General features: G+C 41.3%; 1 protein-coding gene across 1 annotated transcript; it reads right to left on the bottom strand.

Annotated features, from left to right (window-relative positions):
- Positions 1–4,500: 4,500 nt before the first annotated feature.
- Positions 4,501–25,474, bottom strand: kibra (WW and C2 domain containing protein kibra). Its single transcript, XM_065302240.1, has 9 exons — positions 24,853–25,474; positions 15,095–15,204; positions 14,532–14,626; positions 9,346–9,454; positions 9,123–9,282; positions 7,511–9,043; positions 7,264–7,450; positions 6,069–7,189; positions 4,501–5,996 (listed from the first exon to the last, which is right to left on the bottom strand). The coding sequence occupies exons 1-9, from the start codon at positions 24,978–24,980 to the stop codon at positions 5,699–5,701; spliced, it is 3,741 nt and encodes a 1,246-aa protein (XP_065158312.1). The 5' UTR covers positions 24,981–25,474; the 3' UTR covers positions 4,501–5,698.
- Position 25,475: the final 1 nt, after the last annotated feature.

Below are 25,475 nucleotides of genomic sequence, written 5' to 3'. Positions count from 1 at the left end.
ATTTAAAGAAAAGATTTTGATATAAAAAACGCCAATCTTTTCACGTTTTTTTTTTTTATTCAAAATTAAAAGTTCGAATTTTAAACTTTTGTTTACGGATTCGGAATCAACTATAAATTTAAAACAATAAATCTTAGTAAAATTTTTATCAATGATGCTTTGTTTAGGCCCTATTGAGTTGTAAAGGTTTAATTTAGTCTGAATTAATTTAAACTGTTATTGTCGTGTATCTTCTAAGTTTTCAGTCAAATTACATTTATGTATTAAAATAATTACTTCATAAAATTGTGTTCTTTGTTAATAATCAATTAAAACTTGCGTATTTTAATATACTAAATATTTTGATTAATTACAATAAATTTGGCGGAGGCGCCAGGCAATTAATGGCTAAATTATTTATTAAAAATTAATAACGCCGTTGTGTAGAGGGGCTATTAATTGCCTTATCTACTAAACTTGCTGCTAAATAGCTTTTATTGTTTACCCTGTAGATAATTTTAAATTCAACGTGTACTTGCCGCACGACTTAAATACCGAATATCTCTTAAACTAATAAAGATAACTCAGAACGGAAAACTGTATTGCATTTAGCACACAATTCTACATTGAACAAGATTTTAAAATTTGTACTTTTAATCTAGTGAAAATTGGTTTTCCAATGCAATTTTCTCGGAAACTATGAAAGTTACAGACAAACTTTTTGCATATTCTTCATGCCCTTACAATAATCTATAAAATGGCAGATTTAGTTTTTTGATTCTAAGAAGTTGATAAAAACGACTCAAAAAACGTCAAGAGGTTACACTTGATACTTTTGTGGCCCAAAAATTATTTTTTAAGTTAGAACAAAATGAAAAACGCCAATCGATAGAGAATTGCAATGTGATGAAAGATGTCCAATTAGTTTTCCTATAACATCAATATTTCGGAAAATGAGTGTCGAATTCAAAACTGACTAAATTAAACCACAACTCGGATTTCCTCGAAACTTTCTATACTGGTATATAACAATGCCAGGAATTCAATAATAAAGGTTTAGATTCGGTATCTCAATTAGTTTTCAAGTTATTGACCGTTTTCATTTATTACGTAAGAGTGGCAAATTGAAAAATTTTAAGTGCTACATAATGTAAAATGTTACTTTAAATACATATCTGAAAACCATTTTTTGTTAACTTAAATAGTTTCCAAGATAACCGAAAAATACCGAATTAACACATTTTCCCATCATTTCTTAAGCAAAAAGTAAATATGTGAAATTTATAATTTTTATTCCTGATTCTGGAAGAAGACGAGATTCTAATTACTTTATCTTAGTAACATTTTGTTATCAGACTATTTGTTTGAGTAGTAAACACACTTTTTATTTAGATATTCGTCATTTACAATGCAATCTTTACAACCAAATAGGGCCTAAACTAAGCATGATACACAAAAATTTTACTAAGATTAATTGTTCAGAGTCCATAGATGATTTAGAATCCGAAAACAGATCCTCAAAATTCCAACTTTTAATTTTGAATGAAAAAAAGTGAAAAGATTTCAGTTTTTTATAACAAAATCTTTTCCTTAAATTTTTTTATACAAATTTGGTTGTTTTACAAAAAACATGCCAGCTGGTAAAGAATCTTTTAAAACTTAAATTTCTGAAGTCCTTTTTTCCTTAACTTTTTTTGCTTGGGAGTTATTAGCGTACAAAGTTTGGATTTCGAGCGAAAATATTTTAACAAACAAGTTCGACCCTGACTTTCGACCCAAAATAATTTTTAAGGAAAGTGCGGCCCTGTTCTTCGACAGAAATTTAAGAAATTAATTCTGTTTTTCAACCAAAAATAATTTAAATAAAAGTTTTAATTGATTAATACTATTTCTTTAGAGTAAGTTAAAACTTAACCTACCCTTAGATTTGATTTAAGTTTATTTCAATGGATTAAATCAACCCAGAGATTTAGTCATTATACCGACAAATTGTATAATGCGCTATCCCAGGGTGCGTAATAGCAGGGTGTCCACAATATTTTACAACCCTTGACTCGGTTATTCACTCAATCTAAAAAAGACACACAAAAAATACAAGATAAAAGGTAGTACCTGCTAATGCCGGGCGGATTCCAGTTGAATTTTCGAATATCATGTCTAAACAAATAGACCAAAATCGGGGTTCCTTCAGGGCGTTGTTTCAGAAGTAAGGTATGCGATATCTGGGCGATCTAGATGATTGAATGACAGGTGCATCGAAGTGGGACGATGTGACAACATGCACGTTATAACAAAATAAGGGATTTTATTTCTATGTATGTGGGATGCTTTTCATTGAGTATTTTGTGGGTTTAATTTGGTTTTTATTAAGTTAATTGTATTAAATCAGCCCTTAATCTAAAGAAAATTATTTCTCAGAGAGATAAAAGTAATTTCATAGTGGATGGAACATTAGAAAATAGTTAATGTCAACTTTTAACACCGGAAATTAATTAATTCACTCGAAAAATCAATAAAATTTTATTTTTATTTTTAAACTTAAATTACGTAGCCAGTCATCTAGCACCTGTACAATTTTTTATACTAAATTACTTTTAAATAACAAAAAAAATTAAGTGAAACAATGAGATAGTAATTTTTATGCAGATTAAGCAAAGTAAATAAATTTTTTGTTATGTTAAGTTAATTAAAAGTTAAAAATAAGCGAAAAAATCAATGTTTCTGTTGTTCGTGCACAAGTGTTGTATGTATATGCGTTTGTTGAAATTATAATATTCATATTCATATGCATGGCGTTATTAATTTATTGTGTGTCCCCGGGGCGCAGCTCGCGCCGCTCTTTGTGCGTTCGTAAAGGAAGAAAACGAAGAAAGTACAACCACTTATTACCATTAACGGCGTAACGACCGTATGGACAAAACTATGAATAAATTAATATCGCGCAGTTGCGGCGTTTCACATTTTACATTTAAATTAATATTGGGGAACAATTTTGACGGCACGACGCCCATTCTGTTTGTCGGCAACGAAAAGTGAAGACGATACCGCAATAAACACCGACTTTATTTAAACATCACTTAACATATTGATCATCACCGCTGCATATTTATTAACAAAGAAGTTCCGCATATGGTGTGTGTGTTCGTGTGTGTTAAAAATGAAATGATTTCGTGATTTCGTAACTGTGTTTGCGTTTTGAAATTGCGACACACGAAGTTTTGTCGTCGTTTTTTCGGTGTCCTGTGTTCCGTATTCGACACGACATGACTGACGCGTTTATCGGCCGTGTATGTTCGATATTCGCGTTCGCTCGCGTGTTGAACAATTAAGCGACGAACTTTACCAAATTGGCCGTAATTGGCGCCGAAACAAAAAAGCGCCGGCTTCTTACGTAAGCCGCTCGCTGAGCATTTCCACGTTACGACATCGAACACTGCGCACAAACATGCCAAAACATGTTCATGTTACTAGTTGTGTTCAAAGCTGTTGGAAATTATCAACAATCAAAGCGAGGACGGAACCAACATCGAAGCACACACTTTTTGGTATGGCGTTTCGGTTTACGCAGCTACCGAAATCGTTGTGTTGTTGTGGAGCAATTACAATTAGGCTCATTAATGTTTGCTATGAAATTCATTGCGCATTATTATTTTTTATTTCAATTTTACGGATGTTTTATATAAATTATATGATTTGTACAGTTTAACAGTTTAATTTAGCTTAAAATTTATTCTAAAAATAAACTTTTCGCATAAAAACTGCGAAAGAAGAAGATTTGCGTTTAATGATTCAAAGTTTGTATTTTCTTGAAGATAATTAATGCCGGGAATAACGCTTACGTGTTCAACTTTAAAGTATTTGAGTTTCTAACATTGCTCTTGCGTTGCCAGCGACTGCAATTTTTTGTTGGTACTAAACGTTGCGTTTCCCGAGCTGCCGACTCAACCACCATCGTGTGGAGCGTAATATTTTACGAAATCGATCATGATCACGCGAACTTAATGCGCTAATACGGCTTCTTGGCGCGTTTTCCTATGATTCTTGTTCGATTTGTCAAATAACTAATAAGTGGCCGCCGCCATGAATGATCATGCACAAGTCCGGGGCGTTTAGTTGGAAGCTAGAATAGTTACCAATGATTGCAGGATGTAGAAATCCGCACGTAGAAAATAAGTTTTTAAAAGTTTTTTAGTAGTATACTTTGTACATCACAACAAAATATTATTCTGATAAAAGAAATGCATATATTTTCGTACTAATGTAAGATAAAAGTGTTTAGGATGTAGAATTGATTATATCTAATTATTTCAAGTGTAGCTAAAGTTCTAAGACTCTAAAAACTCAAGTTTAAAAAGACATTTTATATAATTACAGATTTAGCAAAGGAAACACCCTAGTTGATAGACATTTATGGTAGGCAACACATAATGTTCATTAAGTGACTTAAGTAACTCTATTACAATTCAAATATTCGATTTTAGTGTATGTTTAACCATTTTATCACTGAAAACAAAACATTGATTGCTTTAATAGTTTGTATTGTCATTTCTCCTTATTTTATATGAACAATATATAATTATAGAATCGCACTATAATTTGATCTAATACTAAAAATATAAATTTTCATTTCGTAGCACATCTTTCACTATTTGCAGCAATATGTAACAAATATTTACTTTCACAACATCATTCAACATGTTTTATCATTGCGCTAATAATAACTGCAGTTTCGGGTCTATGTACAATATAATACACGAGTAAAAAATCACTAGTTTCTATCAATATTGATCGATCAATCAATAACAAATATATTTTACTACAATATTGCGTATTTCGTTTCATTGTTCGACAGACAGATTAGCTAATATAGCCAAACGTAAACTTTTATATAATAAGAACCCCAACATTTAAGAATAAAGACACACAGATACGATGCAATTGCTTGAATTAATTTCAGGTTTTAAGTAAGAAACATTAACATAGTGAGTGGCAACACAAGTGGATTACAAATAGTATATAGATTTTCAATGTTTCATTTATAAACAAATATAAACAAAATGTAGGTACAAAAAAACAGATGCAGAACGTTTCTCGCGTAATAATATTAAGAGCTTTGTATAAAAAGTACGTGTTTGAGTATTTTCCATTTCGTGTGTTCCGCATCAGACTCAGATCTCGATTTGTTTCGTTTTTAAGGCACATAATCACAATGATACAATCAATAAACATTAATAGATGCAACTAGTTCATTACGAATAACAATATCATTTACAACTCGTTCGAAAATATATCTATATACGTACTCTCTATGCTTTTAAATATGCATATACATATAAATGTATGTATAATTCTTCAATCTAGACGGGGAGAGGCGCACTTAAACTTAATTTTTCATTTACATATAATTTTTTTACAAAAGAAAACTTCGTTCACATTCACACTGATATGTAATAAATTACATTCACACATCATCTTTGCTCGGTTAGCATTTTGTGGCAACAATAAAATTTTATATACACTTTCGGCATTCGTGAAGTATTTCGAGCCGAAACGGAGAGAAGCAAAATGTGTTTGTCTGGTGTTTAGATAGATGAACTCCACTAATACCACACTTTTTTCTTTGCTTAAAAACGCTTTTAAAACTTTTGTCGGTGCGTGACGAAATCGTGCGTCAAATGTCAATTGAATTGCAAGTTTGTTTAAAATGTTTGAAACTTGGTTACACTTCGACACCTCGAACGCGATCGACGACGTATTCGAAGCGTGTGGGTTCTTCGCCGTTCTGGCTAGACTCGACGCCATCCGCCTTATCTCTAATTTGTTTATTGTCTTTGGCGTCGACGTTGTCCAGTGTCGACGTGGAGGTGGAGCACGTCGCATACTCTAAGTCTAGATCTCGCCTCGTAGACGTTGAGGGCGAGACGGGTGGCAGCGAGTTTGTGTCTTCTTGATGGCACTGGTCAGAAGGCAAGAAAGGCACATTCGAACTTAATTTTGTGAAAAACGCCATTTTCTCTCTAAAATAAAAACAATACAATCAATTAATTAGTACCTATATAAACATTCAATACAAGTTGTATAAAACTTACTTGAAAGAAATTACGTCGGGTTTTCCATTGCCAGCCTTAGTTTTTCGCAGTTTGTAAATCTCCTTGGAGACTTTCTTCAGCATCCGGTCCACCTTCTTCTCCTCACCGCTCTTGCCAAAGCGATCGCTCTCTGCCTGTGCGACTAGATTCAGAAAATGCTTATCCTCAAGCACCCACGCAGCCAAATCAGTATCCCCATGATCCCTAGCCTTTTCTAACTTCTGCTTCAACACCCGCAACTGGCTCAGATCCTGCTCGAGCATTATCAACCGCGTGTGCTGTGCTTGTAGATCAAGTTCGAGATCGATCGAAGTACGCGCTGTCGTCGGCAAGTGTGTTTGACTTTTCCTTGAAAGGGTCGCCATCGAACCAGACTGTTTCCTGAATCTCAAGCTGCGCCGTTCGACGGCGTTTCTTTGGAATGGATTGCCTCCTCGTCGATACAGAGGCATGGCGCTGTCACTATCACTGCGATTCAGCTTGCAAATATACTGACTCTTGTTAACGGCTGCACTTGGCGAGAAAGTTTGAGACCTTTTGATCGCACCTCGTTCCTCTATCGTTCCACCGGCTGCCAACTTCAACTGTTTGGCGTGGTCCGGCTGGAAGGAACATTCGGTGTTGGTTTGCGCATCGGAATACTCTAAGCAATCTTCGTCGTGTTCATGCTCTTGACAGCAGTCTTCAGCGAGCGTGCCGAGTTTATCGGCGTTCGCGGCAAGGAAATCTTCGACATCTTCATCATCCTCATCGTCAACTTCATCCTCGTCTTCATCTTCGCTGCTTTCACCGCGTTCGTACTCATAAGCTTCGAAAGGTATATCAGCAGCAGGAAGACACTCCTGATTACGGGTTAAAGTGGATGTTTGAGATGAAATTATGGTGGAATCATCGGAACTTTCTTCCTTTGCACCACTGATTTTTGAACGGTAACCCATTCCAAGGCTCATGATATCCGAGTCTGATTTGTCGCGATATAAAGAAATGTCTGATTCTTGTTTGAGATGTGACAGACGGGTTTCGTCTTCAGCAGATTCGAGATAGTGAAGGGCCAAAATGTTATACCATTTTTGCGAGGTGTTTTCTGGATTGTAGTCTGCTAAACTCACTTGGGCAGAACCCTAATATAAAATTTACGTTAGTGAAGAAATTCAAATTTTAACGCTGAACATATTTTTATCCAAACTAAACTTACCACGCAAATTTCAGGTTGACTTTCAGATTTACTCCAAACATTAATTTGCAGCGTCTTCGTAGGTATCCTATTTGGTGGAATGGAAACTTTGAAGATGTCTCCAAATGTAGGTTTCCGATGATCTTTGACTGCGTTAGTTGCGTAGACTACTGATCGTGAACTTGGGATTAATATTGCTTTAATATACCTGTTCACAAATAAATTAAAAATTAATATTTTAACGTAAATATGTTTCTTTAAGACTTACACTTCAGCATCTTCAGGTAAAGTCAGTGCCATCAAATTCCGCGCCCGCTCAATGCATATTGTCAACATATTCGATGTGAAAATATACCTGAACTTGATTTGTACTTGTGCAGTGTCAATAACATCGTTTGCGTCGAAAAATCCGCTTGCTCTGTTCTTCCGATTGGAAGCTTCAAACACTCCACTATCTCCAGCAACCGATTCGTCGCTAACAGCCGCGCTAACTGATCGGGTGTTAGTTCCCGAAGAACTCGTCCGACTTAAAGTCGCTCCCTGCATTCCTTCGTCATGATCAGACATAGGTGGTGGTGTTTCAGAGATAGGTGATAACGGCGGGTCAGTAGTACTCTCATAAGAATGTCTCGCTCCGGGCCTTCCCAATCCAGATCCCTGCGACATGTTGACATCCAGTAAATCCGCGTGTGACGGCAAACCTAATGGCAACCTGTTGCTGAAATCTGCGTTATGCAGGGGATTGGAGAGGCGCAGCTCAGCGCACTGCAGCAGCCTGTCTCGTTCAACCTGGTCGTACGCCGGGGGCGGATTGGCGCATTGCACGTTTTCATACATCGGCGAGATGGGTGGTGATACAGAGGAGAGGGAGCTGCGCGGTGAGAGCGACGGCTGAGATCGGCCCGTCGAGGGCGTGTGTATTGTGCTGTCGCTCCCCTTGAGCAAACGTTCAACCCTCCTGTGTAGATCCACCATATCCACAGGTTTGTCCATCAGCGTCGTAGATCCACTAAACTGCGGCCCACCATAGATATCCGTAAAACTCAGACCGGAACTGAGCGAACCTTTACTGCTGGTCGTCGATAGCGAACCGAGACTAGAACTGCTGCTTGCCGAGAGTGTACTGTAGGATAAACTCTTCAAATGAGACTCAAGTTGCGTCATAGATCGCAGGGCATCGCGAAGTTGTTGCAGGAGCAATTGTTTTTCCTCATGCGTCCTCAGCCGATCCGCAATCGCCCTATTCGACATTTCCAGTGCTTTATTCAACTGCTCTTCAATTTTCTTGCACTCGAGTTGAATCCCACTCATTTCTTCTTTACTCCGCGTTCGCGGCGTTATACTCCTCAACTCCCGCAAGAGCTGCTCTTTTTCTTGGAACAAGAGCAATCGCTCTTGGTCGGATTCTACTTGACCGGGTTGCACTTTTTCTTCGAGATCCGCCAACTTCTGCTGAATGTGCTGCACGGTTTTCCTAGCCTCGTCGTATTCCAACCGTTTCTTGGCCATTTCAGCAAGGCGGGTTCCGATGGGCACTAACACACAAGACAAGTCCGTTTGGGAAGCCGTGCTGAACTTTTCCTGCGGCAAACTGAGCGTTGAAACATCCGGAGAGCTTTCTTCGCAAAGTTGCAAACGGGTGAGGTCATCTTTGAGCTTGGCTAAAGACTGCATCAACTCGGCGCGTTCCTTCTCGCCCCATGAGAGGGACTTTTGAATGTTGCGCAGCTCAGTCATAATGGCCTGAGCTTCACTGATATTGTAGCATGTTCCTTGACTGCTGTTGAGTTTATGTTCAACACTAAACAAAAATTCAACAAAAAAATTAAAAATTTGAAAATTTTTAAAGCCTGAATACAAGAGATGAAACTGGAACCTACTTTGATAGGGTGTCCACGCCTCGTTGGGTATAGAGCATCTCGGTCTTGATACGTTCCAGTTCCGACTTGAGCCTGGACACTCTATTTTTGGCCATCGCCACGTCGGACTTGAGCAGGTCCGGATCATATTTTGTACTAACGCTGCTCGTCGATGAGCAAACTGCATACGCAAATAGAATATTATTAGCATCTTGTTGGTTTTTCTGATAGCGAGATAACTTACGGCTGGTTCGCGACGTCGTCAGCGTTGCCAACGCGTTGTTCAAGTGATTGTACTCGTCCTGGGCCAATATTAATCGCTGTGACTTTACTTCATAAATATCCTTCTTGGCCTGTAATCAAAGCAGAAAAAACTTAGCACGCACGCACACAAAAACAAAAACACCAGCCAGGATTTAAAATAAAAAACTGCACAATTCACAAATAATCCTTACAAAGTCGTATCCATATGGGATTTGTTGATGGCGTTGTTGTTGTTGTTGTTGATGGTGATAATGATATTGTGCACTTTGTTGATGATACTGATGATAGGCGGCGTACTCGCGAAAATTAACATAGGACGCGGGTAACGTTTGGTAGGCGGGGGCGTCAACGCTCGGCGGCGGCAGATTGGAATGTAGGGTAGCAGGCAGCGTGCGCACCTGCAGCCGGTCGGCGGGCAGCCGCACATAGCACCACATCTCGCTGCAGCGCTGGCCCGAAGAGTGTGCAGCAGCAGCGTGTGCGCGCGCGAGAGGCTTCCCGGTCCGGCGGATACTGAGCCGGCCGGACCGGCCTTGGTCCGTCCTTCGCACCCCGGTCCGGGCCACTTTAATTTCCGTGTGTGCATTCCACGAGTTCACAGCCTCGGGCCAGCATTGTGTGGCATTTCAAAGGATTCACGCGGGCCCGACCTCTCTCTACCTGCGCGCGCGAGACGCGGCCAGCTGCAGCGAGGCCCTTCAGCTCTACGCTCCATTCTTCATGCACACTTCGGCCGGCATTCTTCGGCCCGTGTACCGTTGCGTCTTGTTGTTCTTGTTCTGCGCTGGCCGCAGCGAGAGTAAGTTAATCGCGTAAAAAATCGTATGCCCCGCGAAAATTACAGAACAAGAAACGCAACAATGTATTCCTCGCATTCAAATTGCCCACGAGCGCTCAGCTCAAATTGATTTACTTCGATCAGCGGTTGTTGATGACGACTCCTGGAGCCGAAGAAATTATAACGTCGCTATAATTGCCTTGCCTTGGCTCCAGTAAGTCGCGCAAGACTATTTTCTCTTTTTAATTACGGCCCTAATTAGAATTTTCTGCAAAAAGCAACGAGCAGTTCCTGTCACTCCAGATAAACTCTAGTAGAAGATTGAATGAATTAATCAAAGTTGGGAAATTTGTATGGAATGTAAAGAATTCATGTTTGTATCCATCTTCTTTTATTTTTTTGTGGTAAGTCGCCCGTTGTCCTTTGTTCGTTCATTATATAACTCGCGTTCCTCGTCGCTTCCACTCACATCTGCATCTCTCACCGAAATAAAAAATAAAATAAAAAAGAAGACCAGCCCAGAGATGAAAAGATGCATACGAAGCAGCGAGGAGGCCCATCGCCAGCACGCACATGCAGGCCTATGATAATGAAGCGAACCTGTTGATTTAGGATGGAGGAAAGAATGCGCTCCGCGCGGCGGAGATCGTGTCGGTCCGGCTGTGGAATGCGGCGAGCGGGCCGAGGCCGCGCCGCCGCTTCTTCGCCGGGATCGTGCGGTGTAACACAGGTAGCGACTGCACAAGATATACACACAATGCGCTTACGAGGAGCCACAAAGAGAGCAAAAGCCATAAAAAGTGCGCCTCCCCGCGCGCACCTTCCCTACCTTCGGTAACGACTTCGAGAGCCAAGCAGCAAGACCAAAGAGTACTTGGCATTGACAACAAACACACAACCAACTCCTCGACCCGAAGGAACAACAAGAAACCATCGTGCGCTCTTTCACTCCGACAGTACACATCTAACTACTCTCGGCCTACAGCGGGTTCTGATTAGCTGATCATACATAATTGATATAAAAAAGCGCGTCGGGTGATTTGAATAAAAATGTTCATATTCCGCGCACCGTCGACTGTTTTGTTCTGGCTACCTGCGCCCGCTGTTAAGCTGTCTCTTAAATATGTAATGTATAAATTGTCGGCAGGCAGACGACGATGCTCTTGGCCGGAGCCAGGCCGAGGCCGAGGAATGCGTAATATGGTAGTGCCAGTATCTTACTCCATATAATTAAATATCTCGACTATTTTTTTCCATCATTAATATACGAGCAAGAAGCCGTGGCGGGCGAGAAGGAGCAAACGATCGAGAGCCACGGCAGCTGGAAGGAAGATCGAGTAGATTGGTCCTGCGGCGATAGACGCAATTGGAATGCGTAACTCGCGACAAATGTTTCCTCTCCGACTGGTATCCCAGATAACATGTAAAACCACTTCACCTCGATTTCAAATTGAAATTCCGACATTTTCAACGAGATTTTACCCACTTTTCTGGCCAATTTCAGACTCGTCTATTTAGTTTAATTCAAAAATCAATTATTTCCCATTCGTTGATGTGATTTTTAGTATGAAAAGTGTGTTTAAAATGTTATTCGTCGGAATTTGGATTTCTGAAGTGACTTAAGTCATCTTTACGCACTTTTCTGACCAATTTCAGACTAGACTCTTATAGTTAAACTCAAAAATAAGTCATTTCCTTTCCCTTCAGATGATTTTGAATATTAAAAGTGTGTTTAACGCGTTTTTTACCAGTATTTGAATTTTTAAAGTGACTTAAGCCCTGTTTACGCACTTTTCTGCCCAATTTCACACAAATGGCTTTAAGTAAATACAAAATAAGTAATTTCCTATCCCTTGAGATGATTTTTAGTACAAAAAGAACGTTTAAAATGTTTTTCTGTCAATTTTTGAATTTCTAAAGTGACTTAAGTCCTGTTTTGGCAACTTTTGTATCTTAAAAGAAACTTTTCCCTGTGGGTCTCGTTTGGGAGTAAATCTCCAAGGTGTAAGTTATCATTGGTCGTGAGGCGCGGTCCCGCACGTCTCGCACGACCCGGCGTGTATTATTTTGACAGGCGCGCGCGCGAGAGCAAACCGGGCGTCGCATTGTGCCGCGGCCCGGTCGCAGGGGTCAGCGCTGGCTCGTGCCATCGAGAGTTGCCACTCAGGAATGTCGAGGTTGTCCCATGGCAAAAAAGAAAACCGAAATAAAACGAACCCAACAACACAACACACAAAAGAAACCCAAACAAAATGCGCGCCAGACACGGACAAGCAAACAACACGACGAAACAATTAAAATTTTTAATCAAATTCTTTTCAGAGCAACTCTTTTCTTTCTACCAGACTGAAATGACTTAAGTTAGAATTACGCTCGCATTGAAATCAGAGAGATATAATATTCATGAGCTCATGTGACACAAAGGTGACGAGCAAACAAAAAGCACTTTCTTTCAGCGCGCGCGCGCGCGTTACTTACGTAATTCGGTTTCGTGCGTTACGCTTTGTGCAAGTTCACGAAAGTGACACATTAGTCATTCAAATTTTTTACGCGCGCGCGTTTTGTAGGTCAACAAACTTTTCATTATCTGTCGCGATGTGCATTCGCCAAACGCGCTGCATTTTCGACGTAATTAACTTGATTATGCGCTGACACGTTCGTCAAAAGTGACTTAATTCATCACTATGTACCATACTAAGTGGCATGCGCGCGCATACCAAATCGAGATCGAGTAGCCCCTCAACAACAAAACACATTAGCATAGAAATGTAAATATTGTGAAAATGAAGGACTGCCAGGCGCAAGTCTCTCAAGATTAACACGATTGTATGCAAAATATGAGCGATGCAAATAAGAAATAGATAACATTGCGATTTCCCACGTACGTGCTCGGATGGAAGGTCATGAAAATCACTCCACGGGCATTCGAGTGTTATTACCGAGCGCGCGCGCGCTCGCAAAGAGTTGGCGTTGTTGGCAATAACGCGCATGGAAATGTTGGTTTTCTAAAGTTCGTACGGCTATTATCATGACTACTTCGGTTACCGGTTGCATTGCTGCCTTCCCGCAGATCGATGGATATGCGAATCCTTGAAGTCATACAAGCCATTGAAGCCAAGCATGACGGGAATATCGCGAATCGTAAACATGCATAATAATAATACGCACGCCTTCGAATGACTTTGAATGATAATGATTATTGGATGAAGTTGCAATTGAAAAACATTATTTGGAAGATAAATTACATCCCTTTGTTATTTTATAGCTTGAAATAAATCATTTTCGAAAATTATTTTAATTAAATTAAATCCAAATTCCGTTAATTTCCAAAATAATGATGTCGTCATGCATTGTGGAATTTTCGCTTATCTCGCGAGGTCCGAGCTGTGAATATCAATGATTTCCTCAGCGCAGGCAATGAAGAGATACGTGCAGTTATGTTATACGCGACCATATCTAGATACGCTCGACTCGCATTACCGCAAATCATTACGCATTCCTTCGCCGGCCTACCTTCGCCTGGCAATATTTACATAAAATATTATGAATATGCGATGCGCTTGCATTTCTGGAATTTTCGCCGCCTATCTCCCAACTACTACTACACAACACACACACCGAATGCGAATATTACATTCTGTTCGTGACATCGTATCAGGCTGCTTCTTGTGAGATTGCTTGAGATACGAGGACTGTTATTCGCACACGATGTTTGATGTTCAAGCGTCGTTCAATTAGCCGACACCCAGCCACCAGACGCGATTCTAATCAGCGTCGGAATTTTATTTAACGTCTGGAAAATTAATTAACGCCACTGCGGCTAGATAAACACACGTGAGTGTGAGAAAAAGCGCATTGTCCTCGACAACGAATCTTTTGCTAATTAATTGCGCAGAATGATTTTGATTCAAGTCTAATGTGGAAAACTTGTTGCGCCGCACAAGAATGCAGCATGTAAAGTCATGTTAATCATGTAAAGTGGAAATATTCACCGGAGGCATTCCGTGCATGCGTTCATTAATAAGTCGTACGAGTGTGCGCGCCATCTAATCGTTATTTAATGAACGGCATTACGGCCAGACGCATCCAGAAGACACTCGAAACACTCGAAGCTCGTTTACGTTTTGTTTAATTGACCGAAACCTCTCTAATCGTCGAAAAACTCGTATGACTGGAAGTCAAATTGCACTGTTTAAGAGGAAAGATAAAAACATCCTGTGTGTATCGAATAAAGATAATTCATTGTCTATAAGCAGTAACTGCGAATGAACACAACACAAAATACAACTGCATTGCGAAATGTTGCATTAAATTTTTTAACTTTTTTTCTCCTGGCTGGTTTTTTTAATATAATTAATTATAAAAATTGTTATCGTGTTGGCACTCACCTCTAAAACGTCTTGAGCAGTTTCCAGGTATTCGCGTAGCATCGCCTCTTGTATCACACGCCATTCTTGTCGTGGATCCTCCAGTTGCGTGCACTCTGTAACACAGCGAAAAAAAGGCGCGATAAAACTACGGTTCTTCTTCGATGAGTGCGCGTTGCATAAGACTTAAGTATTAAGCGTTTTCGAAACGTTTACGAATTTTAAGGCGATTACATAAATCTCCCGCATTCCTCCCTAACGATTTGTGCATTCTCTCGCGAGACACGAGAGATCGACCGACGAAATCTCTTAATATCTATAAATTGTTTCCTCGTACCGCGCGCGCGCGTTTTTTTTCTTTCTTCTCTTATTCATCGCCCGCGTCTCTTAGGAAATTGAGATTGAGAACGGGACTCGCGCGTTTCGCTTAAGATATTTATTATTAAATCACGATCCGCGCGTGGAACGTGGAAGCTAGGCCGGGAACGGTCGAGCAACGGCACACTAGACATCAAGAGATACTCTCGAAGAAGATGCCATTCAATAAGAGTAAAATTTTTAGGTTTTAGATTTTCTGTACTTACGATTGTGATGGTTGATATAATAATGTCCTATTTGTCGATCATAAGCCTCCTCCCATCCGAGAGGCAGTTCATTTCCTATGCAATCGGCAAAACTTTGTGGTTTCGTGAATCTGGAAAGGAAATAAATTTCATTTCAAATTAAAAAGCGATTCACACGTTGCGGAGTTGTTTGTTGAGGGTCAGCGCATAGGTGGCAGTCGTAAAAATGTGTAATTCGAAAAATATGTAATGAATTCCACACTCGGCGCTGCTGCCAGCCCGGAGATCCGTAAGCAAACAACGTGGGAGAATTCCGAACGCCGCCGTTTCCAAGTTTAAACAAACGCCTAGGCGCCAGACTCGTTATAAAGATAATAAACTTTTTTCTTCGTTGCAAATTTCAACGTATACAATCAACTTTGACTTAAGTATACATTTTCTGGTAGTATTACTCTATTTTCTAGTAAAAAATTCATTATTTTTTCATTTTTATATTTTCCTACTGTACTTAAGTCAATTTCAATTTTACAACAATTTCCATGTTATTTAATAGCATTTTCACGTGGAAAAAGTGAGTGGAGTAAAATTTCAGATTAAAAATTGTCCGTTTTATATGAGTATATGACCAAAAGCCATAAAAAGAAGAATGTGCATTAGATGCACATTGCAAGAAGAGAAAACGCATTTCCTTTCACCCGAGACTTAAGACAGTTCGGCGAGTGGCGTGTACTGCACACGGTGTGCGCGCACAGCAGAAAAAAAAAAGAATCAAACGGTATGCGCATTGGTTGTTTGCTTGTCGGCTTGAAAATGTGCGGAAACGTCGAATTTCAAATCGGCCGCCATTGGTGGCAGCGCGCAGCGCAATTGCATTAGAAAGAAGCGAACGGCGCGGTCGCAAACACAACGGCACGCGGCGAAAACAATGCGGAATATAATTTTATCAAATCCGGCTTCGCTGGCGCGCACAACGTGTTCGTGGTGTGCCTCCTTGGTCGCTGCTTATATGGAATTTATTAAATGCGCACGTTGCGCGCGCGAGATTTTTCTTTTTTCGACGTGTTTCGTTGAATAATAGACAAAAATTATTTTTTAAATCATTTTTAGTGATATTTTAAACCAAATTTTAAAAAATTAAAAAAAATTAATATTTTGCAGAATTATTTTCAAAATATTTAAATTTAAATTTAAATCAATCGAGAAATAAAACCGCGCACACATTTGAAAATATAATTTCGCAATTTGTACGTCGGCCACGCGCGCGTCCCTTCGTCGTCGCAGTCGACCAATTGAATAGGACGAATTATAAATTATGCCGCGCGCATACGCTTCGTACATAATCACAATACAATGCGACACACGATACGCATTATGAATATAATAGGCGCGTAATACAATCCACTCTCCTTAGCACGTATCTCTGGTGCGGCGTGGCGCGAGCCCCGATTGTTTGCGCCGTGGTCCCCGAGTTAGGCAGAAGACAAAATAAAAAAAAAATAAAATAAAAAGAATGTTGCGCAAAGCACGCGAATTCCAACGCGAGTTTTCTCCGCACATACACACGCGTGCGATTTCGAATCGATGCAATCCAATAAATGCTTATTTTATTATTCCACAAACGTTTTGTCGAATTTGAATTTAAATTTCAATTTAAATACGCATTCCGTAATAAGTTGAGTAAGTTTTTTTTTACTTTCTCATTTTCTGTTTTTTTCAGCGTTTTTAATTTTTGCGGAATTTGTCGAGGCATAAATAAACAAAGCGCAAATTTACTGCGAGAGACGCCCGGCTATTATTAAAATGTTAAAATTTGCAAAAATATGCGCGGAATGTGGAAAGTAAACGAGCGCGCGCGTACGCGAAATGTGCGTCGTAGTATTGTGGCCGTTTACAGTTGAGTAACGTGTTTGCGCATGTTTCCACCGCCGCCAAGCGAAAAAGGACAAACACAAGCATTTAATTTTAGTCCCACAATGACTCAAGTCAACTTCAAGTGACTTAGGACAGATTAGGACAGAAACGCACCGCTTTAAAACACAAAACACACTTTAGTCCATCAGGTAAGCGCTGTGCGTCTGCGCGCTTTGGCATTTCATTGGGCGCGTTGCCCGAAAAGTGCAAAAATATCAGAATGGAATGCAAGGTATGCGGTGCCATCCGCGCGCCTGCGTCTGTGTATGTGTGTTTTATGGAACCCCGGAAGGAAGGTCGTGCGGAGGTGGGGTAGAGCCGCGACGGCGGCCGAGGGGCGCCCCTGCTGCCCGCTGACCGTCACCGCATTCCACTGCGCGATTGTCTTCCTCTCACTAATTTAAAATCCACAACTGAACGCAGCGATCTCTGTCGCGCGCGACTTACATATGTGCGTTCGAACGGACCGCGCCGAGTCGACGCGATGTGTGCTGGCATGCTGGCATGCTGGTACGCTCGAGCTTCATTCCATCGTACTATCCAGCCTGAAAACATCGACAAACGCGCGCGTTTTTTTATTTCACCGAAGCGCGCGCCAGTTAGTATACGCTAGGCTCGCTACTACTACGTCTACGAACTTCTACTACTAACTAAATTCTACTGCACCAAAACACACTAATACGCACAAAGTTCTTTCTCTCAAATTTACACCACCTTTTTGTGGAGGTGGAGGTCATTATCAAAATTCAGAAATTACATTCAAGGACTCGCCAAGAATCAAAAGGTAAACACACAACAAATTCCCTGAAACATATTAGAGAGATATAGTTCCCAGATTGCAATTCGCCGAAGATTTCGCTTCCAGGAATCATTTTGTTTATAAATACACGTCGTTTTTGTGGTGGTGTGTGCACGGGCAGATGTTTTACGATTTTTACATTCTCGCCGCGACCACCATATTCCATCCGGGATCGTAAACTGCCGAATTCTTGGAGTTTCGTTGGAAGCATGCGCACGAAATTGAAAATTTCTATGCGGACTTATCATATAAATTGGAATACTTTTGGTTTTCTCGCGGCAGAGCGGCGGCGCATTTTTTTTTTTAATTAACCGAACGGCATATTTAAATTAAAATATTTTGGCAATAAAAAAGCGGAGAGTCGGAGAGTCTCGGCCTCAGTTTCCAAAAATACGCGTTTCCAAATTCCATGCGTTGCGCGCCTGTCCAACAGAAGCCAGATACACACATTCACACACACACATGGAAATACTGTTGCTATTGACTTGACCGACGATTTTAATATTCTCATCATAATTTTTTCCCGTCGTCGTCGCCTGTCAACTCGCGTCTCGCCGCGACGCGATCTGTATAACGCGCTTTATGCAACGCGCCGCGATGCTTTACGACGAAAATAGTCCGAAAAGAATCCGAAGCATGCGAGCGATTTCGAAATTAATTAGAAATAAGAGTTGGCAATATTTTCGTGCGTACACGGGAGGATTTTCGAGGCGCCGACCGGCTCGAGAGTTAATTAAATCCGAGATTACGGACACTCGCGGCGTTTAAAATCTAATAAAATAAATTACGAATCGAACGAGCGTGCGATTTCCACACACATCAACACACACACATCTAGAAACCAAAGAAATTGCCAAGGTATTTATATTTAAACCCCCTCGCGCACATTTCGAGGTATTCGCAGCGCGCGCTGGTATTGGAATACTATAAATTACGGTTCGGTTATGTAACGATGTAATGGGTCCGCATTTTTGGAATAGCGCATATGGTATACCAACGCCGGAGCGCAGCAAGCCAGTGAACGCTGCTCGTAACTCTCGTGAAAATATCAAAGTTTACATTCCAGCGAGCGCGCGCAACTTCACTTCCAACTTTTCTTATGCATTGCAACAACAAGCCAGGCGCACGCGACTTTGTCTCTGCATCTGTCCAAATATTTATTGCAAGCAATAAATGTTACTAAATCATACGATACGCTGAAAAAAAAAACAACAAACACAACACACGGTTGCTTAATTTATTCATTCAATAATTTTTGAATGGACAATTTGTAGCCGTGACGTTCGTCGTTTATCATATCTTATCGTAACGCAAGCCACGGTGGAATCACTAATGCGCCAGTTAACAAATTCTCATGCTAATCGCCTTCGCAGCATCAATAACACCGAGGAATTTGTTTATTTTCGGCTTTATTTTTGTTGATAATTTATGCATAACTCCGCTCTGACGTCAATAATTATTATAAACAATCGGCAGACGTTCGTCAATCGATGTTACGCCAAACTTGCAAAGAATTTGAAAATTATTGCGGATTTGAAGGTTTTCTTCAATGGAATCTCAGCTATGCATTGCTAAGTCACTTAAATTTGAATTAACGAATAAGGCAGGCGACGAACGACTTAAGAAGCTTACGTTATGAGACGAGACGTAATTCAATTTCAAGAAGACATTCTCCAGGCGCGTATAATTAGGAGTTGGTTGAAATGTCCGAAATTGACACCTTCGGGACGCTTGGAAATGTCTCAAGGACTTTTCAAGTTGAAAAAGTCAAAAATTTCTTCTAGAAAATTAATTACGACGTGATTTACTCTTCTTTTCAACATAACTCTGGGTTATTTATGACTTTAGCACATCCCCTGAGATATTTTCGGTAAAAATTTAATTAAAACAAGTTTACGTTGAGAGAAAATTGTCCCACGTTTGGATTTACAATTTCCATTCGATAATCCGTGCGCGCGCACACCGCTAATGAAGTAATGAAGTTATTAATTGGGCTAATAAACGAGCATGCAATTAGGAATGCCGACGACGACCGGTTCGCTCCGGCTGCCGCCACACGCTGGGCGCAATTCGCGATGTCACATAAATTATCATTCATTCATCGGCGGCCGCTCAATGAAATATTAATTCTGCAAGCGCGCCGGAAATCGTGCATCATTTATCCGCATCGTTTTATTCTATCTATCACCGCGAGAAAAACTCGTATTTTACTACTCTACGCAAATTTCGTAAATAAACACACAAACTACGCACATGCTGTTATCGCGTTTGTGAATGCGCTTCGCTGCGCTGAAAATTCCGCATTCCACGCGACCCGCGACGACTTTCTGCGACGTCAAGGGTCACGATTGTTTACATATTACTATATTTGGTGAAATTATCAGCGCGAGGAATCACGCCACTTCGCGTCACCAATGTCCACACACTTTTCTGTGTGCTCACACTCACAACAAACACAACTCTCTTATCAGCGATATTTCAATTTCAAACATGAAAAAGGAAATTAAAACGAAAAACACACCGCGGGAGGAGAAAAATGTTGCGGTGACGTGTCCTTGGACGAGGTCATCTGTTACTTGACACCGCGCACACATGCGAGCATACAATTACCGCGCGAGCGGGAAAAAAAAAGCGCAACGCGCACTGCACACGCAGGAGAGGCAGGCGCGCATAATTGCAATACTGTGCCTCGACACCGAAAAATAAAACAAAGCGAGCGCAACGTGAGCCCCGTTCTTCGAAAACGAACTATATGGGATTTCAAGTCGTAAAATATTACCTTGCAAGTACGTCCAGTCCGCATTCCTAGCTGATGAGATGTGGCAACGAGTGCAAAACGAACAGATTGAATAAAAAGCAACCTTTTAAGGGACGTAGAAGACTCATAACTTCCTCATCTCGCAGCGATTGATGAACTTTCAGGTCAAGACATTTATTTTTATTCAGAAAAAAAAAAAGTTTTTGGTTGTTGCCTGTGGCATTTCCTTTTGTAAAACACTTTGAAATAAAAGAAACTGTTGCGTGCTGCGTGTAGGTGGTGAACGATCAGTGGAGTCGAAAGCTCCAAGGATGGGTTTCACACACGCGATAATGCACAACGTAAAAATTTCCAAGAAAAATTCAAAAACATCGCCATTTTTTCTTCTTTTTCTTCTCTCAGACGTAGAAAAAACACTACACAACTAACCATAGGGCTGTGTGTTGTGCGTTTGCGACTGCCAGATGGATGTGAAATTTAGTTTTCTTGTAAAAGCCTCGCGAGAGGCGATTAAAGCTCGATCGTGCGGCGTCGAATGATAATGATAAAAATGGCGTCTCCGCACGCAACACACTCGCGGCCACATCCGAAGCGAAGATTCACAAGAAACCCGAGATCGCCGAGAAAAGAAGCTAGAGGATACAGAACCAGTTCCAGCCACATGCGCCCATCCTTGGACGCATGTAAATACCCCATGCGAGTGCAATTCAGCGAGCAAAACCTTGCGCATTCTGAAAATATTTTCTACGGCTTGAATGTACCATTGTGTCTAACACTCTCTCACACATTATTATTGCATATACGCAGCAGCAACAGCAGCAGCACCCAACCCGTTCAAATGTCAATCTTGTAATGGTTTACTCTTTTATAGACATTTTCGTATTGTGGCGTGTTCGGTGTTATATCACAATACTCCATAAGTGCTAGGTGCTTAAGAGCGTATTATACCTCCACTCGAGAGTTTGTAAAAAAATGCTCCTCGCTCACTCGAAATTCCTAACCGATGAATCCGTAGCAGCCGCGTTGTGTGTGCGCGCGCGCGCGCGCTCCGTATTTTTATCAATCCACAAACAATATTTTATTGTACATTCCATTCCGTTCAATGAGTTTTTACAACGCGCTGCGCGTGAGCATATAGGTACATTTCGAGTTTTATTTACGCCGTGGCATGCGAGGAATTTCCATTTTTTCCTCCTCAAAACGCAATTACGTTTAATCTTATCACGCGCACAGGGCATAATACGCCTGCATTCAATTTTCAACAAGTTATCAACTTTGTAAACCAAATTTACAATAATAAAATAAAAATACAGAGAGAATGAAAAAACGCTATGATTTGTAGTGACGGCGTTTATCATGACTACAACGAATCGGAATTTCCTGCAAGGCATATGTAAACAAACAAACATTAGGAAATTCAAATAGTGTACTGATATCGTCGCTTGGCAAATACGCTAATCTCGTTCTGTAACCCGATGACAATTAATTCCGGTGACGAAGACCACAACTATGCAGTGATTCACGAAATTCTGCATCGATTAGCATTCTTTTGAGCAGGCATCATGCAAGTCCACAAATTATGCGGTTTTTTACTTCATCTTTTGTGAATAAGAATGAAATAAGAATGGTAATTGGAGCAATTAAAACATTGTTTACTTCTGACGTGCTGTGTGTCATTCAATACTCATGTTAAAAGAATGATATTTTCATTGTAAAAATCGGAAATAAAATGATGTTTGAAGATAAACATCCGAAGGCATTTCGCACTTTCGCCTATTATCGCCGCGAGAGCAGGAATTTGACGAGTTTGCTCGCACTAATTGTTTGCGTCGAGCGCATTCCGCAGCGTTGTTTGCTTAGCCGTCTATTTATTGTGCGTATCAATGACTAGACGAGTCAAATCCGCGCGTCACGAATCCTATGTGCATAGTCGAAAAATTCTGGGAGCGGAATTGCATGCTGATCGCAATGTCACGCCAATGGTATGTGTAATTTGTTGTCTCGGCTTTGTAGGGACATGCCGTGGGCAGAGCGAAATGTTGATAATCCAAGGCTACTGGACTTTTAAACGCGTTTAATTTTAAATACCTACTACTCACGTTCAAGTTTGATATACGCTACACGCACACTTTACATACAGCATGTTTTAAAAAAAAATTAAAAAATGTCATCTTAAGCTTTTTTTTGTTCGTTTTGGGTTTGCGATGTGTTTAAGGCGTATAATTTTAATTTTATGTCGAAATCACCAGCGGAAATTACCAAATTACCGCGGTGAGATAAGGTTAACGCAAGACGGGTTGACTCTTGGCGGTCGTGAGTTCGTTTTCGGCGAAGTAAACCGGTCCAGTTTTCGCTCATTTTTTGTTGCGCGAAGCAACCGAAAGTAGATCCAGTGTCCAGTAGCCAAGCGCGTTGGAGCAACGCGCGCGCTTATCGCCTCCATCGGTAGCGAACATAAATATACGCACGTCGACACCGCGCCGAAATATTATGCTTTCTCTTCTCTCCCAAACCCAAAGAGTTGTGGAAGAAGTAAAGCCACAATCAGCGGATGCATAAAATCACACTGCGCCACTTTTACCATTGCAACACCTTCAACTTTAAAGATTTTTAGTTTTTTTCTTGTGCAGGGTGTAAGTTTGTATGATAGTTAGTGAATGTGACGCTTGGCGGTGCTGTTCGCTGACGTTTGACGTGAGTAACGGGTGCGCTTCGATCGTAACCGGCGCGTAAATTTAGAATTATGATAAAATTCTCGGGAGTGTTCCCCGCATTCCCGCATCGGCGCATTCCGATGGGCAGGCGAGCGCACGCACAAGGCGACGCGCAGAGGACGTCGTCCGTGAAGGCCTAAATTCGTCGTCGACAGGCGGCGCGGCGGGCGAAATAAATTTAGTATTTAGCACTTTCGCCAAGCTTGAGCTATTGCATTATGTGCCGGGACGCCAAGCCGTCTCACGCGAAAATATTTCAGTTTTAGGCTTTTTCCCATGCATTTTTTGAGAAATTATGCTATTTCAAGGGTAAATAAATGACAAATTGACGTTTCTAAATCGCAAGCTTTCAAGTTTTGATCATATTTCAACAATTGCAAGATTTCTCTTAGTGCCCTGTCATACTTCAAGTGACCTTTGATCATGGAAAATACATTAGAAACATAAATTATCCACAGATGTTTATATTTTTCATGAAAAATAATTAATTTCGTCAGAAAATGACTTTTTAGCCAATATTACAACCAAAATTTACAGAAAAAACAACAAAATTTAAACAGTTTTCTACAAAAAATGATACTATTTCTTGATGTGTTATACTCTTCACAAGTACTTTTTGTAAATTTCGTTCGCGTTTTCCGTACCAGCAACGAACAAAACACAATTTTATAGGGCATTATAACCCAGAGCATGCTCGCAGCGAGCGTCAGCACACCATGTGTGTACCGTTGCACCTGTCATCCGTTCTTTACGAGTCTTCTAAGCGACCCATGCTTCTTCCATTCTTCACCGGCCTCTACCTGTATACAACCCGCCATGGCCACAACACACAAGTGCGTGTCGCGTTTTTTGTTTACCTGCTGTTTGCGTGCTTTATTGCGCCAACTCCCCTCGGGCAACGCAACCTGTTGGGATAACTTTACTACGTAGGGTGAGAGAGCTCACTCACCCCAACACGAAACAGATGAACTCCAAGGTTCAAATTTTGCGTTGTATGCTAACGGTACGTGCTTAGAGTTGCATTACAGGTAGAAGTAATATTTTGTGAAGTAGAGTGAAAAGCTGCGTCAGTTGTAGAAATAATGCGCCTAGGTTTGCAGAAATGCAGTCGCGTTTTTAATTTCAATCTTTAATTTTAATTTGCATCGGAATGCTCGATGCACGTTGCACGCACGTTGTAATTCCAGCGAGTTAGAGAACCGTACGGTTGTAGTTGGTAGCAGAGAACAGTCCAGAAACGTGGAATTGGCGCGACTTTTGAAGTCACGACTTCATGACTTTGTTAATAATATTGTTGACAGATGAAAGTACTACTGTGTCTGCTTCCACCTCGTCCGAGAAAGTTTTTATTCGGAAAGCTATGCACCGCTGTATTTTTGTTTTCGTGGAGTTATTTTGGTTATTCTTGTGGATGACATTGACCTGGTCGAACGCAGCTAGGGAATGCTTGAGACTTGTCGACTTGCGAACGCGTCTCTCGAATGTGGTACACATGAGAATCTTCAGCGATGTAGTTTAGCCGTTAGAAAATGTTTAGTGATGCGATGTGGATGATGATGATTGAGGAAGTGTCGTGAGGGTGGTGTTCGGTGCTCACCTGTCTCGCGGATCGATCCACGACGTCTGCTTGGAGTTGTGGTCGATGAAGTAGAGCTTGCCGTCGTAGTCCTCCGCGCAATCCCAGCCATCGGGCAGCGGTATTTCGCCATTGCGTTTCCTCGGCATTTTTCACTCCGCGTATTCCATGCAACGACACGGCACTCGTCTGGCGGCGCAGAGCAATTCCATAAACACGGCCCCACACGGCCACCCCGCGGACGGCAGGCGCGCGCGGCGAGAATTCTTACGTCGGCGGTGTCGGTGGCGACTGAGCGGCGGACGGCGAACGCGCCCGTCGGTCGGATCTCTATGTACACACGCACGCACTACTAACTACTCTCGGCCATGTTGAATACCACGGCATTATCGGCGAGCAGCAGCGCGCTGCTCGCAGGGCATGACGTCACGTGGCCACGGCCAATCGAAGCGCGCCGCCTCGGGAAAGGAATGCGGCCCACTACGCGCGCACTGAGCGTACGGCGCGTCGTTCGCTACCAGCACGACGAACACGACGACCGCGACGGCGGCAGCGGCGTGCGCATAGCAGACTCAGACTCAGCGCGAGCGGCGCGTGGCGAAACTTGAGCAGGCTGGCGGGCTGGCGACTGTGCGCAGCGGCGA

The sequence above is a fragment of the Atheta coriaria genome, unplaced genomic scaffold, assembly GCF_025399875.1.
Source record: "Atheta coriaria isolate IRGN ID8LTWV9N9 unplaced genomic scaffold, Caltech_Dcor_3.1 hic_scaffold_5_pilon, whole genome shotgun sequence".
Taxonomy (NCBI): domain Eukaryota; kingdom Metazoa; phylum Arthropoda; class Insecta; order Coleoptera; family Staphylinidae; genus Dalotia; species Dalotia coriaria.
This window is presented reverse-complemented; position numbering and strand designations above follow the sequence as displayed.